Source organism: Emiliania huxleyi (assembly GCF_000372725.1).
Source record: "Emiliania huxleyi CCMP1516 chromosome Unknown EMIHUscaffold_15, whole genome shotgun sequence".
NCBI lineage: Eukaryota > Haptophyta > Isochrysidales > Noelaerhabdaceae > Emiliania > Emiliania huxleyi.
The window spans coordinates 464,333-477,604 of NW_005201092.1; the positions used below are offsets into that span (position 1 = coordinate 464,333).

Sequence of the window (13,272 nt, forward strand, 5' to 3'; positions counted from 1 at the left end):
GGGGGGGGGGGGGGGGCTTGGTCTGGTGTGGGGACGGCCCGCCTGCAGCGCGCGGAAGTAGTGGTTGAGCCGCGCCGCACGCCCCTCCGCGCCCGGCTCCGCCAGCGAAGCCACGGAGCCGAGTCGCGCCTGCACGAGTTGGAGTTGATACTCACGAGTCACGGGGCAGCGTGAAACGTCCCCAGCACTCCTCTCGGCTGCTCTCGGCTGCTCTTGGCTCCTCTCGGCCCCTCTCGGCCCCTCTCGGCCCCTCTCGGCCCCTCTCGGCCCCTCTCGGCCCATCTCGGCCCATCTCGGCTCATCCCGCGCCGAGCGTCGCCAATAAGCCAGGCAGCGACGCAGCGAGGAGCGCGGCGCCCGAGCGGCCGCGTGATTGTCGGCGATCACCACCGCCACCCGCGCCTTCGCCCTGTGGCCCGCGGCGATCCGCCACCTCCCCACGGCCGCCTGCTCGCGTCGCAGCGCCCTTCGCTGCCCCGCCCACCGCACACACGCCGCGGCGGTGGCGCGGTGCTCCGCAGCCGACGCCGAGAGGGCAGCCCAGTGGCGGAGTCCGCAAAGGAGAGACGCGCGCGACGCGGCGGCCGACGCCTACACCACCCGCCCGACTCGCGGCTCAATCTCTCGGCCGAATCTCGCGCTCGGCGTGCCGCGTCCCGCAGCCGCGCCTTCCGGCAGAGCGCGCGATCTGAGGGCGGCGCCGCGCGCCAGCGACGCCAGTGCCGCCGTGCCGCCGCCGCAGCCGCCGCCGCAGCCGCTCGGGAGGCGAGCTGCTCTCCCCGCTGCGCTCGGCCGAGAAAGAGCGTCCACGAGGCGAAGGCGGCGGCGCTCGCCCGCCGACCCGCGCGCGCGCGCACGGAGGCGGCGGCGGCGCTCGATGCGGCGGCGGCGCGCAGCACGCGCAGCACGCCCCGCCGCCGCCTCCTCTGCACAGTCACTGCAGCGGCGTGGGCGAGAGCGCAGCAGCGGAGGCTGTGCGTGCGGCGGCTGGCGGCGGCGCTCCTCCAAGCGAGCAGCAGCGCCCTGCGCGGGTCAGAGAGGGGGCGGGCGCGCCGCCGCATCTCGAGGCGGGAAGCAGCGGCCGCCGCCCACAGCCGGAGAGCGCAGCGCAGCCCGTGCGAGCCGGCCGCCTCCCTCTGCCGCTTCTCGGCCAGCCTCGCCGCCGTGCGCTGCACACACCGCCGCCGCCACGCCCGCACCGCCGCGCGCGGCAACACCCGCGACCGCGCTGTTCGGCTGGCGAACGCGCCGGAACGCGCGTCGAGCGCCCAGCGGCCAAAGGCGGCGACGACCGCCCTCTCTCCGCTCTTGCGCCGGGTGAGGGCGGCGGCCTTGCCAGACTCTCTGTCAGAGAACGCTTGCATCCGCCAGAGGCGAAAAGCCGACGCCGCGGCGCGCGATCGCACCGCGGCGGCGGATGCGGCGAGCGCGCGCCTCATGTCGGCGCGCCGACGCGCCTCCACGCGCAATGCGGCGTACGCGGCGGCGAGTGCTGATCCCGCCGCCAGCTGAGTAGCCCACTGGCAAACTGCTCGGCGAGCCGCGTGTGCGCACAGAGCGCGGAGCGCGCGCCGCGGCGCCAGCCGACTGATCTCAGAGTGCGCCGTCGCCGCGGAGCGGGTGCGGGACCCCTCTCGTGCGGCGGCGAGGCGCCACTCGGCGAGGCTGCGCGCCAGGCGGCGAGCGAGAGTCGAGTGCGCAGCGACGCGCTCCAGGCGAGAGCGCGACCGCCGACGCGCAGCAAACGCCGCCCACGCCTCCACCGCCTGCCTGCAGCGGCCAGCCGGTGCCCAGCGCGGGGTCTGGCCGGCAAGCGGGTGGGACGCGGCGGCGGCGGAGAGGGCTAGCGCCGCCCGAGACGCGCCTTGCCAGCGGCGCAGCGCGCAGCCGCAGGACTGCCGTGCCGCCGCCATCGCCGCGGCAGACGAGAGCGAGATGAGGCGCTCGCTCCTGCGTCCGCTCCGGCGCCACGTGGCAATCGCGGCCGCGGCTCGCCTCGTGGCCGCCGCCATCGCCGCGGCAGACGAGAGCGAAATGAGGCGCTCGCTCCTGCGTCCGCTCCGGCGCCACGTGGCAATCGCGGCCGCGGCTCGCCTCGTGGCCGCCGCCATCGCCGCGGCAGACGAGAGCGAGATGAGGCGCTCGCTCCTGCGTCCGCTCCGGCGCCACGTGGCAATCGCGGCCGCGGCTCGCCTCGTGCCGAGGCGAAGGGCGAGCGAGTGCGCGGCCGCCGACCGAGCGGATCTCGCGGTGGCGTGCCGCCGCGCCGCCTCCAGCGCGTCGAAGCCGCGAGCGAGAGAGCGACGGCAGAGAGTGTGGTGGGGGGTCGCCTGCTGCAGCGCCGACCACCGGCGCACCGCCCGCCGCACCGTCCACCGCTGGCTGCGCGCAGCCAGCACGGCAGTGAGGCGGCGGCGCGTCTCCTCCCTCTCCTCGAGCAGCATCTGCCCGCTGACAGCCTTCTCCGCCGCCAGCCGCGCCTCGGCCGCGTCCGCCGCCTCAGACATGCGGAGGGCGAGCGCCGCCTCGGCCGCCGCCTGCGCGACCGCCGCCTCGGCCGCCGCCCTCGCCTCGGCCGCCTCGCCCGCCGCCGCACCCGCCTCCTCGCCCCTCGCCACCGCCTTGCGCCGAGACGCCTCGGCCGCCGCCTCTGCGCAAGCCGCAGCGCGCTCTGCGTCTGCCCGCGCCCGCTCCGCCGCCGCCGCCGCCTCGTCCGACTCGTGCAACGCCCCCAGCACCGCAGTCTCCTCCGCCGCGCTCCGCGCCAGCGCCTCGGCCGCCGCGCACGCCGCCGCCGCCGCCGCCGCCTCGCCCTCCCCCCGCAGCGCCTCACTCCGCTCGAGCCGCCGCTTCAGCTCGCCTGACGGGCAGAGTCCGGGAAAAATCCGAGAAGGGTCCACGAACGCGTTCCCCGGCGAGAGCGCCGCTTGCGGCTCACCCACGCGCGCCGCCGCCTCGGCCGTCGCAGCGTGCGACGCGACGCGCTCGCTCGCCAGCGCCGCCCGCGCCTCCTCCTCCGCCTCCTCAGCGGCGGCGGCCCTCTGCGTCTCGATGAGCAGCCGCCTCTCCGCCGCCGCCTGGGCAACCTCCCGCTCCGCCGCAGCAGCGACGACCGCCTCGGCCGCCTCGGCCGCCGCCTCGCGCCGCGCGCGCTCGGCCGCCCCCCGCGACGCCGCCGCCGCCGCCGCCGCCGCAGCCACGCGCCGCGCTGCGTCTGCTGCGCTCGCCTCCGCCCGCGCCCGCGCCCCCGCCTCTGCACGCCTGCGGTTGCGAGCAGGGGGAGGTGGGGGCTGGGAGGGCGGCGTCGTGCGGTGTCTTCCGAGCACCGCCTGAGTCTGCGAATGCTGCAAACACCGCGCCTCGGCCGTGGATGCGGCGGCCCATCCCCGCCGTGCGTGTCGTCTCTAGTACACGTCTGGGGGTGCAAAGGTCGGTAGCATCCTGGAGCGCGCGCCTCGACTGGCGAAGCTGCCGGCGGAGCAAGGCGGTGACGATGGTGCGAGCGGCTCCGCGCTCCCGCTGCGCCGCCGCGAGTCGCGCCGCCGCCTCAAGCGCGCGCCTGTGCCTCCACGACTGCTCCGCCGCCGCCTCCTCCAGCTCGCCCAGCCGCCGGTGCGCCTACGCGGTGGCCATACTTCGTGGGTGACTAGTGGTCCTCGATCCGCCTCGAGCTCCAGCAGCCGGTGCGCCGTCTCGAGGGCTGCGGCCGCCGCCTCTGCCTGCGGCCGCGGGAGGGGGGGAGTGGGGGGGGGGAAGGGTTAGTCGGGGCCACACCTCGGCCCCACCTCGGCCCCACCTCGGCCGCATCTCGGCCAAACCTCGGCCAAACCTCGGCCACACCTCGGCCACACCTCGGCCACATCTCGGCCACACCTCGGCCGCATCTCGGCGAGGGGCGCACCTCGGCTCTCTCCTCCGCGAGTCTCGCCCGCCCCTCCTCCGCCTCAGACGCTGCGCCGTCCGCGGCGTCGGCGGCGTCGGCGGCGGCGTCGGCAGCGGCTGCCTCGGCCTCTCTCAGCGCGGCGCCGAGGGCGGCTGCCGCCGCCTCGGCTCCCGCATGCGCGAGGGCGAGCGCGTCCCGCTGGGCCTCCGCCTCGTGCAGCCTCTGCGCCGTGTCCGCCAGGCAGGTGCCGGCCGACTCGAGCGCCACCTCCGCCTCCCGCCGCGCCGCCTCTGCCGCCTCAACCTCCCCCCTCGCCCGCACCGCCGCCTCCCTCCCAAACGCCTCCGCCGCCGCCTCCGCCGCAGCCGACCGCCGCGCACCCTCCTGCGCCTCCTCCCGCGCCTCCCGCGCCTCCCGCCGCGCCGCCTCCTCCGCCGCCCAAAACTCGTCCCCCAGCAGAGCCGCCTCGGCAGCCAGCCTCCGCCCCTCTTCCTCTGCAGCGGCAACCGCCGCCTCCGCGCGGCGCGCAGCCGCGTCGGCAGTCGCCGCGGCGCGCCCGGCCTGCACGCCGATGGCGAGGAGTGCGGTGAGCAGTGGAGGCGGTATGTCAGAGCCGGAGAGCGAACGAAGAGGCAACGGGCAGGGGAGGGGCAGCGGCCGAGAGGCAGAGGGCGAGGAGGCGAGAAGAGGCAAGCGAGAGGGGAGGGAGGTGATTCGGGAGAGGGGAGCGAGGGCGTAGAGGGCAGGGATGGCCTCCGCCTGCTCGGCCCGCCTCTCCATCGCCGCGGCGCGCGCATTCGCCTCCCCCTCGGCCGCCTCGGCGACGGCCGCCGCAGACTCTGCGGCAGCCGTCGCCGCGACGGCGGCCGCGCGCGCGTCGGACGACGCCGCCGCCTCGCTCGCCGCAACCTCCGCCGCCGCCGCCGCGTCCTCGCCGCGCCGCGCCGCCGCCGCGAGCCGGCCCTCGGCAGCCTCCGCACGGGACGTCGCGTCGGCGGCTGCGGCTTCGGCGCGCCCCATCCGCAAACTCAACGCCTCGACCGCCTCCTGGTGTTGCAGCGCCGCCGCAGCAGCCTCCTCGCCCGCCTCCGCGGCGGACTCGGCGGCCGCCCGACGCGTCGCCGCCGCCGCCCGCGCCTCCCCCTCCGCCCTGCGCCGCTCGCGCTGCGCCGCGTCGCCCGCGGCCGCAGCACACGCCTCGGCATCGCACAGCGCGGCTCGCAGCGCGTTCAACTCGACACCGCGCACCGCAGCGCCTGCCGCCTCGCTCTCCCTCCGCTCCCGACGGGCGCGTGCGGCAGCCGCCGCGGCGAGCGCCTCCGCCTCCGCCTCCGCCTCCGCCACCGCACCCGCGAGGGTCGCCACCGCCACGCCCCGCTCCGCCCTCTCCGCCTGCACCGCCGCCGCCGCCGCCTCCGCCATCGCCGCTGCCCGGTGGGCACGCTGCGCTGCCGCCGCCGCCTCGCCCCTCGCGTCAGCGGCGGCTCGGATCGCCGCGTCGCGCTCCACGCCGAGCGCGGCCGCCGACGCCTCCGCCTCCAGCCGCCTCTGCCGCTCCGACTCTGCCGCCAGGCAGCCCGCCGTGTGCGCAGCCTCGGCAGCGCGAGCCGCCGCCGCCGCGTCGCCGTCCGCGTCGCGGATGCTTCGGCTCGCGGCCGTCACCTCGGCCGCCGCCTATGGGGAGGCTCCAAGCGGGGTCCCGAGAGGCCTCCGAGAAGGCTCGCGACCCCTCGGCCGCCGCCTCCGCCGCAGCTTCGAGGGCGTCTGCCCTGGCCGTTGCGGCCGCCGCCTCTGCCTCTGCCGCCCTCGCCGCTGCCGCAGCCGTCCGTGCAGCCTCCGCCTCCGTCTCGGCGCGAGCCGCGGCGAGGGCGGCGGCCGCCTGCCTCTGCGCCTGCGCGAGGGCCGCGGCGTGCGCCTCGGCGGCGGACGACGCCGAGCGGACGGAGCGGCGCTGCTCGTCAAGGGCGGCGAGCAGCTTGCGCCTCTCGCCCTCGAGCTCCCGCCGCAGCGCCTCCGCCGTGGCGGTGGGCGAGGCGCCGCAGCCGCCGCCGAGCAGCGGCGAAGGCAGCGCTGGGGCGGCAGTCCGACTTGGACCCGTCGGAGTCGCCACACAGCACGCCGCCGCCATCGCCTCGGCGGGCCCAGCTGCACGTGCGCAGCTCGCGACGCGGCTCGCGCGGCCCGCGATGCCGGGCGATGCGGCTGCCGAGGCGGCGGCGGCGGCGGCGGCCTGCGCGCTGGCGGTGCGAGCGGCTTTTGCCTGCGCCATCCGCTCGTCCCACGCGGCGTCGGCGTCGCGGACGGCGGAGAGGAGCGTGTCGCGCCGCGACTCTCGACGCGCGAGGCCGCTCACATCCCGCCAGCGCGCCAGCAGGCGGGCGAGGCGGCGCCGCGAGCGCTGCGCCTGCGCCCGCGACGAGAGCCGCCGCCAGACGAGCTGCCGCCGGGCGTCCTCGACGGTGCGCCGGAGCCAGCCGTCCCACGCGAGGCGGAGCTGCTGACGGCGGGCGGCGGCGGCGTCGAGCGGCGTGATCTGGGCAGCGTCGAGGCGGCGGAGGGCGGCCGGCAATCGCGGAGCCGGGGAGTAGCCGCTCGGAGAGAAGATCGAGGAGAGTAGATCAGCCATGTGCAGCGAGGAAGGCTGGAAACGGCGCCTGTCGTGGCGCGAAAGCACGCCGTTTGGCGGTTGAATTGAAGAAAGATTCGGCTTTAACTAAAACCCATCATCACCACGCACCTCCCCAGAAATCCCGAGGAGCCGTGCAGTGCCTAGATAAGTCTGTGTGCTGTGTGGTGTACGCCCTCCGAGCGGGGCGGGGTCTGCCCGTCGGGTTGCTGCCCTAATCCCACCAGGGGTTGTATGCTCTATTTATTTATTTACACATCATCACCACCACCACCACCACCCACCGCGAACACCACCACCACCACCACCGATTATTGACCACCACCGCCAGACCACTTGAACGCCGTGCGTGGGGCTCCTGGCTCCTGCCCGTGTCCGGGTGTGGAGATGCGAGGGTTGGGGGGTTGCCCCTCTTGCTACCTACACGATTTTTTTTTACGGCAGGGGCGGTCATGGCCGTCAACGACGCACCGCCGCCGCCGCCGGGCGTCATCCGCTACCGTCAGCTGTGGGTGCCACAGCAGCAGCGGCACCTGCCACCCATTGGGCGGGCAGACAGAAGGCCAGGGCAGCACTGGCAAGTGCAACGCGCCTAATGTCGGAGAGCGACCCGTGCCTCGTTCGCCGCTTACGATGTAGAGTTTGTTGTAGAGATTTCACGTTGTAGAGCGCCTCTACATCGCCCTACAACGCAGGCGCTTCGTCCCGCGGCGGATGTAGAGCTCTACAGCTCTACAGCGCTCCAGAGCGCTCTACATCTCTACAGCTCTACAGCGCTCTACACTCTACATCCTCTACACCCTCCCTCAGGGAACACCTCCCAGAATGCGTCCCGGTATACTCCTTGAGGAAAAGAATTTCCGGCTAGCAGTAACACAAAAAACAATTAATAAAAATCTCTCTCTCTTTGTTTTGAGTGCGACATCCACGCCACGTACCAGCAGAAGATCATCAGCTCGCGGCCTGCGTACGAGGTGTCAGCCCAGATAATCCAGCCTTCAGCCGAGACGTAGCCAATGACCCCCTCACCCCCCCGTAGCCAATGCGCCCCCCCCCCCCCCCCGCGGTGTCGGCGGCGGAGTGGGAGGAGTGGGAGCTCGGCGGCGGCGGGGACTGGGCGACCTTTCGCGACGTTGGAACCCATATGCGGCGCTTCGTCTACTCCGTCATGACGCTCGACGAGTACACCCGTCACCCCGTCAATGGCTTCGCCGGGGCCTCGCGCACCCACTTCTCCGAGCTGCTCGCCGGCCCGCTGACCGATCTCACCGCCGCCGTCGCGAAGCTGCTGCGCAACTGTGGAGCACCGGCCAGGGGTCGGGGCGGGAGGCCACGTCCCGTTTGAACTGCGGGTGGCCTGTCTTCCGAGAGGCGCCGCCGGGACGGCCGTCGCGGCGAGGCAACACGGAGGAGGCGCCGACGTGGGCCGAGGAGCAGGCGAGCGCTGCGGCCGGGGTCGAGCGCGCCTCGGTGGCGCTCGCGCAACAGCTGGCGCAGTTTTGCCGCGCCGCGATGGCGGGGTCTGCCCACCGAGGAGACTCTGTGGCTGGCGACCTACATCGCCTTTGTTCGCCAGGCCACGGATGCGGCGGGCCGGCTCCTCCAGCTCCACCGCAGCACCGAGAGAGCGGTGCGCAGGATTGGAGGCGGCAGTGCAGCGCAAGGGGTGGAGAGCGTGCACGGGGGAGACGTGTGCGTGGTGCAAGTGCGGTCAGACGACGACGACGGCGACAATGAGGCGGCGGCGGTGCGATGACGCTCTCGCGGCGTACACAGTAAACACATGCGACGGTGTCTCATTCACCTGAGGGGCTCTCGACCGCGCCTTGTGCACCGTGAGAGCGGTGGGCGTCCTCGACGGTGCGCCGGAGCCAGCCGTCCCACGCGAGGCGGAGCTGCTGACGGCGGGCGGCGGCGGCGTCGAGCGGCGTGATCTGGGCAGCGTCGAGGCGGCGGAGGGCGGCCGGCAATCGCGGAGCCGGGGAGTAGCCGCTCGGAGAGAAGATCGAGGAGAGTAGATCAGCCATGTGCAGCGAGGAAGGCTGGAAACGGCGCCTGTCGTGGCGCGAAAGCACGCCGTTTGGCGGTTGAATTGAAGAAAGATTCGGCTTTAACTAAAACCCATCATCACCACGCACCTCCCCAGAAATCCCGAGGAGCCGTGCAGTGCCTAGATAAGTCTGTGTGCTGTGTGGTGTACGCCCTCCGAGCGGGGCGGGGTCTGCCCGTCGGGTTGCTGCCCTAATCCCACCAGGGGTTGTATGCTCTATTTATTTATTTACACATCATCACCACCACCACCACCACCCACCGCGAACACCACCACCACCACCACCGATTATTGACCACCACCGCCAGACCACTTGAACGCCGTGCGTGGGGCTCCTGGCTCCTGCCCGTGTCCGGGTGTGGAGATGCGAGGGTTGGGGGGTTGCCCCTCTTGCTACCTACACGATTTTTTTTTACGGCAGGGGCGGTCATGGCCGTCAACGACGCACCGCCGCCGCCGCCGGGCGTCATCCGCTACCGTCAGCTGTGGGTGAGCGACGACGGCGTCACGCACCTCGCCGAGCGCCGATTCGGAGGGCTGGAGACGATGGACTTCACCTCGACAGGAGGAGACGCGGCGATGCAGTACGTGCGTGCCTTCTCCAGCACCGACGACTTTTTGCTCACCGGCCTCGTCATCACCCAGCAGGTGGGTGAGAACCCGTGGCACCACTGCCCGTCGCCCCAGTTTGTGGTGACGCTGGACGGCTCGTGGTACATCAGAACGTCCGATGGAGAGGTCACCACCTTCTCCAAGGGGGATGTGCTGTACCAGGACAACTCGGCCGCCCACCCGCTGGCGGCGCGCGGCCCCAGCGGCGGAGCGCCCCGCGGAGCGCAGCACTGGAGCGGTGCGCAGGGCGGGCCCTGCAACCAGCTCGTACTGGGCGTGGCGCCAAAGGTGTTCCCTGCAGCCGGGCCGGGCGCGTGGTGAGCGTGAGGCTGTTACGTTCGCTGTTTTTGCTTGTCTTACCGGATGCCGATGGAAAGACTTAATTATTGGTCGGCGGCACACCGCCGAGATGCTGTGCTCACACACCTCACACGCGCTCACCACAGACCGGCACTAGCTGTGACACAAGCGACGATAGCGATGGAACATGGGATCGGCAGCTCTAGCTGCCGGCAACCTCATGCTCATCAGACGTAGGAACGTACACCTTTGCCTCTCATGTACCAAACCTAGCGCCACAAATTGTCAACGGCCGCTCCGCCTGCTCCGTGCTCGCCGCTCCCACCGGCTGCACTGGCCGCTCGGGCGGCAGCACGCGCTCGCTGCAGCTCCCGCCCGTATTCCTCGCCGATGCCGATGATGCCTGGAAAGCGCGGCTTGCCGTCGCCCAAGGGGGCGGCGAACCTGTTCACACGACGCGCTGTGAAAGGGCGCCGCTCACGCGAGGAGGCCGCCTGCGCGAGGGCGAGTCGCGCTTGAACGTGACGGTGGTGCCGGAGGGGATGGGCTTCGCCTTCCAGTCCCAAGAGCACGAGAAGACCGTGCCGGGAGTCACCCTGCAGTCGGAGCTGTTCCCGATCACTTTGAGGCGCAGCGAGGCGCGCACAGAGGTGCCGTCGCCCATGTTGGTGCCCAGCACCTCCGCCTCCGCGTCCAGCCACTCCTTCACCTTGAGCACATCGCGGGAGCGGCCCCTTCGGTGCCGCGACAGCGCCCGCCGCAGCACGAGCCCCTCGCCGCCCTCCGCCAGCACCGCCTCCATCAGCCGCTTCACGACCGCCTCCTCCTCGCACCGGACCGCGCCAACCACGAAACAGCGCGCCGCCGGCGGCGCACGGGCCGGAGCGAACGGTGGCGTCGGCTCGAGACCTCGCGATCGCGCGACGGCAGCGATCGCCTCGTCTGCCGCCGCGAGGCGGGCGAGGAAGCCGCCGGCCACTTCGGGCGCGTCGTACACCGCGAAGGAGACCCCGTCGAAGTCGGACCAGACCTTGCTCACGGCGGAGAAGCAGCCGCGCCCGCTCCACAGCTCTCCGTCGAGCTTGAGGTCGGTCGGCAGCAGGGAGGCCAGCTCCGGCGGAGGCTTCACCCGCCGCTCCGCCCCGCCCTGGATGCCGCGCATGCGAAACTCGGTGCCGTCCCACAGCGAGCGGAAGCCGTCAAACTTCTCCATCGCCACGAAGCCGCGGAGGTTGTCGACGCCGGGCCGGAGGGCCACCGCGAGGGCAAAGATGCCGCACCTCTCCTCGCGCGCCTTCTCCACCTTCCACCGCTGGTCTTGCTTGTGAGCCTGCGAGACGGTGGAATCCGCCGCCTCGAGGTTGCACGGCGTCTCGTAGATGGTCACGCCACGATAGGTCGGCTCCAGGTTCACCGCGTACTTCGCCGCCTGGGCGTCCCACCGCACCGCTGTCCCGTAGCTACCAGTGCGCTGGGGTCCGATGAACTTCACGCGCTGGCGCACCAGATCGCCGGCCGCCCACGAGGAGTCGAGCGTGCACTCAAAGCTCGACGACGAGCCGCCGCTCGAAGCCGCCACGAAGCTGCCGTTCAGGAAGCAGCTAGTCCGTCGCATCCCCTCTTCCGGCGCTGCGCCCGCGCCCGCCCCTGGGCCTCCGCTTGCTGCTGCTGCGGCTGCCGACGACGATGCTGCCGCCGACGATGCTGCCGCCGGCCGCGGTCGCGCCGCCACCTTTTGAGCGCACCATCCGTCGTCCGAGTCGTACTCGCCGGCGCGGACCAAGTTCCTCTCTGGGACAGCAAGCCGCTTGTCTGAGGGCTCACCGCCGGTCTCCAGCCTGAGGGTGCACCGCTCGCCGACAGTCTCGACGGTCGCCTCTCTCCCGTTCAGCTCTTGGCCCCTTTCCGAAGTGAGGCCAAAGATTCGGACGACGTCGCCGGCGGCGAGCGCCATGCGGCTGCGATCGCAGGTCGGGCGGTCTGCCTGGTGTCAGTCGAGGCGGGCCGGCGCCTACCCCTGAAGGCCGGAAAGAAAAACCTGGCCGCGGCCCCACACTACTTTCGTTAAAATCCCTCTCCGCCAAAACCGCCTGGATTGAATCGGCGCCCACCACCCCGACGGGCGCGCGGCGGCGCGCGGACGGACGTCAAAGGACGGCCGCGAAAACCGCGCAGCGCAAGCAACAACGTGTGTGTTGGCGTGCTCCCCGTGTGCCGTGTCTCTGGCGTTTGTGCCCCGTCCAGGCTGGTCCTGGGCCCCCCAGGTTTTATTTTTATGTTGGACGGCCGAAAGAAGACGACGCTCACCTCATTGAGATGCTGCTGCTTTGGCACCTCCTGATATAATGCTGAGCGGGGCGGAGGCCCAGTGAGGTAGTGCATCTGACTATCCCGGATCCTGCTGAACAAGCTCCTCTTGTAGCTCAATCGGTCACACCGCCATCGCCGTCGGGGAGAGGGGGGACGACACTGCTTCGGCAGCGTGCACCTCGATCCTGGGCGCGCGGAAGGTGTGCAAGCGAGCTGGCGGCTCCTGGCAGACTGGCAGCGACACGTGCGCGCTGGGGGAGCAGAGCTGCACGAACCTCTCTGATAAGTTGGTGTCCATCCGGGACTGCTCCGCTACTCTCTCAGGACAAGCAGTTTGGTCCTCAGCCGTGGGCTGGTGGTGCTCGCAGCAGGACCTAGTGTCCAACACGTACCGCCTTTGCGACGTTGATTGATGTGACTGTCACTGTGATGGCATACCTACCACGGGTACCGGCACCGGCGTTGCGTAAGATCGCAGGAACGGCGAATCCTTGCCCCCATGCTCCATGCTTCGTTCGAAGATTTACAGCAAAGGCGCCCACCTACTGCGAGGAGTTGCTTTCTCGTGTGTGTGTGTTAGTACACACAATAATGGGTGGATGCACACTACAAGTCCGCCGAATTTAAGATTTTAGAGGCCGGCCGCAGGCCGGCGATTTTCAGATTTTAGACCAAGATTTTAGAGCTCTGGAGCGCATTTTCGCAAGATTTTAGCTGTAAATTCACACATTTTCAAGATTTTACAGCTCACGGCCGCCCCGCCTTCAAATCTTAAATTCGGCTGACCTGTACTTTGTCCCCAAGCACGAGACCTCGGTACTCGAGTAGGGGGGTACGGGGCCCGGCCGCCAGCGATTGCCGGAGACGTCCGTGAAGCCCAAGCCCACACATGCTGCGCGGCACGCTCGGCGTCTTCTTCTCGCTGCAGGCCGGATCGGCGGTAGCCTGGTCGCGGCTCAATGTGGGCGGCAAGACGCCGCCCATCACATGCGGAGGCGCCAGGATGAGCGAGCAAATTGCCAAAAACATTCGCGGCGAAAACCCCGAGGTGCCAGTCTCAATCATCGCCCGGTACCCGCTGCTTGACCCGTACGTGAAGTTCCTGTCTGACTTCCACGTTTACTGCGCCGTCATTCTCCTTGCGATCGTCATGGTACAGATGCTGCGCAAGGTCAAGGGCGACTCCTTCCACGTCGCTCTGGGCCGAATCCTCTCCTACCTGATCGCCCCGCACTATGTCTTCATCGGTCTGCCCGCGCCGCGCCCGCGCCGTGTTTACACGTAGAGAGTTCAGCCCATCCCGCGCGCTCCTCAGGCTGCTTGCTCAACTACCACGCAATCATGCTCGACGTCACCGACTGGAAGCTGGCGCCGCCGGCTTCCGACTGGCGGCTGCAGGTCTCCTACATCATCCCGTTCGCCATCAACACACTCGTGGCGATGTGCATGGGATTCTGGCTCTGCCGGTACAGATTTATGCCGCCGTGGACG

At 71.3% G+C, this 13,272-nt stretch overlaps 3 protein-coding genes across 3 annotated transcripts in view; 1 reads left to right on the top strand and 2 right to left on the bottom strand.

Moving 5' to 3' along the window:
• EMIHUDRAFT_98648 (hypothetical protein) overlaps positions 1–6,152 on the bottom strand; it is a gene marked incomplete at both ends in the record, with an annotated part of 10,016 nt that extends 3,864 nt beyond the window's left edge. The window contains 5 exons of the mRNA XM_005786613.1: positions 1,200–3,261; positions 3,461–3,618; positions 3,648–3,719; positions 4,151–5,557; positions 5,826–6,152. Of these exons, the coding sequence (XP_005786670.1) occupies positions 1,200–3,261; positions 3,461–3,618; positions 3,648–3,719; positions 4,151–5,557; positions 5,826–6,152 (4,026 nt within the window). The remainder of the gene's footprint in view (positions 1–1,199; positions 3,262–3,460; positions 3,619–3,647; positions 3,720–4,150; positions 5,558–5,825) is intronic.
• Positions 6,153–8,988: 2,836 nt separating this feature from the next.
• Positions 8,989–9,677, top strand: EMIHUDRAFT_201922 (hypothetical protein; the record flags this gene model as incomplete). Its single annotated transcript, XM_005786614.1, has 3 exons — positions 8,989–9,321; positions 9,418–9,488; positions 9,641–9,677. 3 exons carry the CDS (start codon positions 8,989–8,991, stop codon positions 9,675–9,677), a joined length of 441 nt encoding a protein of 146 aa, XP_005786671.1.
• Positions 9,678–9,740: 63 nt separating this feature from the next.
• EMIHUDRAFT_201923 (hypothetical protein) lies at positions 9,741–11,425 on the bottom strand (the record flags this gene model as incomplete). The annotated part of the gene is made up of 3 exons (XM_005786615.1): positions 9,741–9,915; positions 9,993–11,072; positions 11,217–11,425. 3 exons carry the CDS (start codon positions 11,423–11,425, stop codon positions 9,741–9,743), a joined length of 1,464 nt encoding a protein of 487 aa, XP_005786672.1.
• Between the last annotated feature and the right edge of the window lie 1,847 nt (positions 11,426–13,272).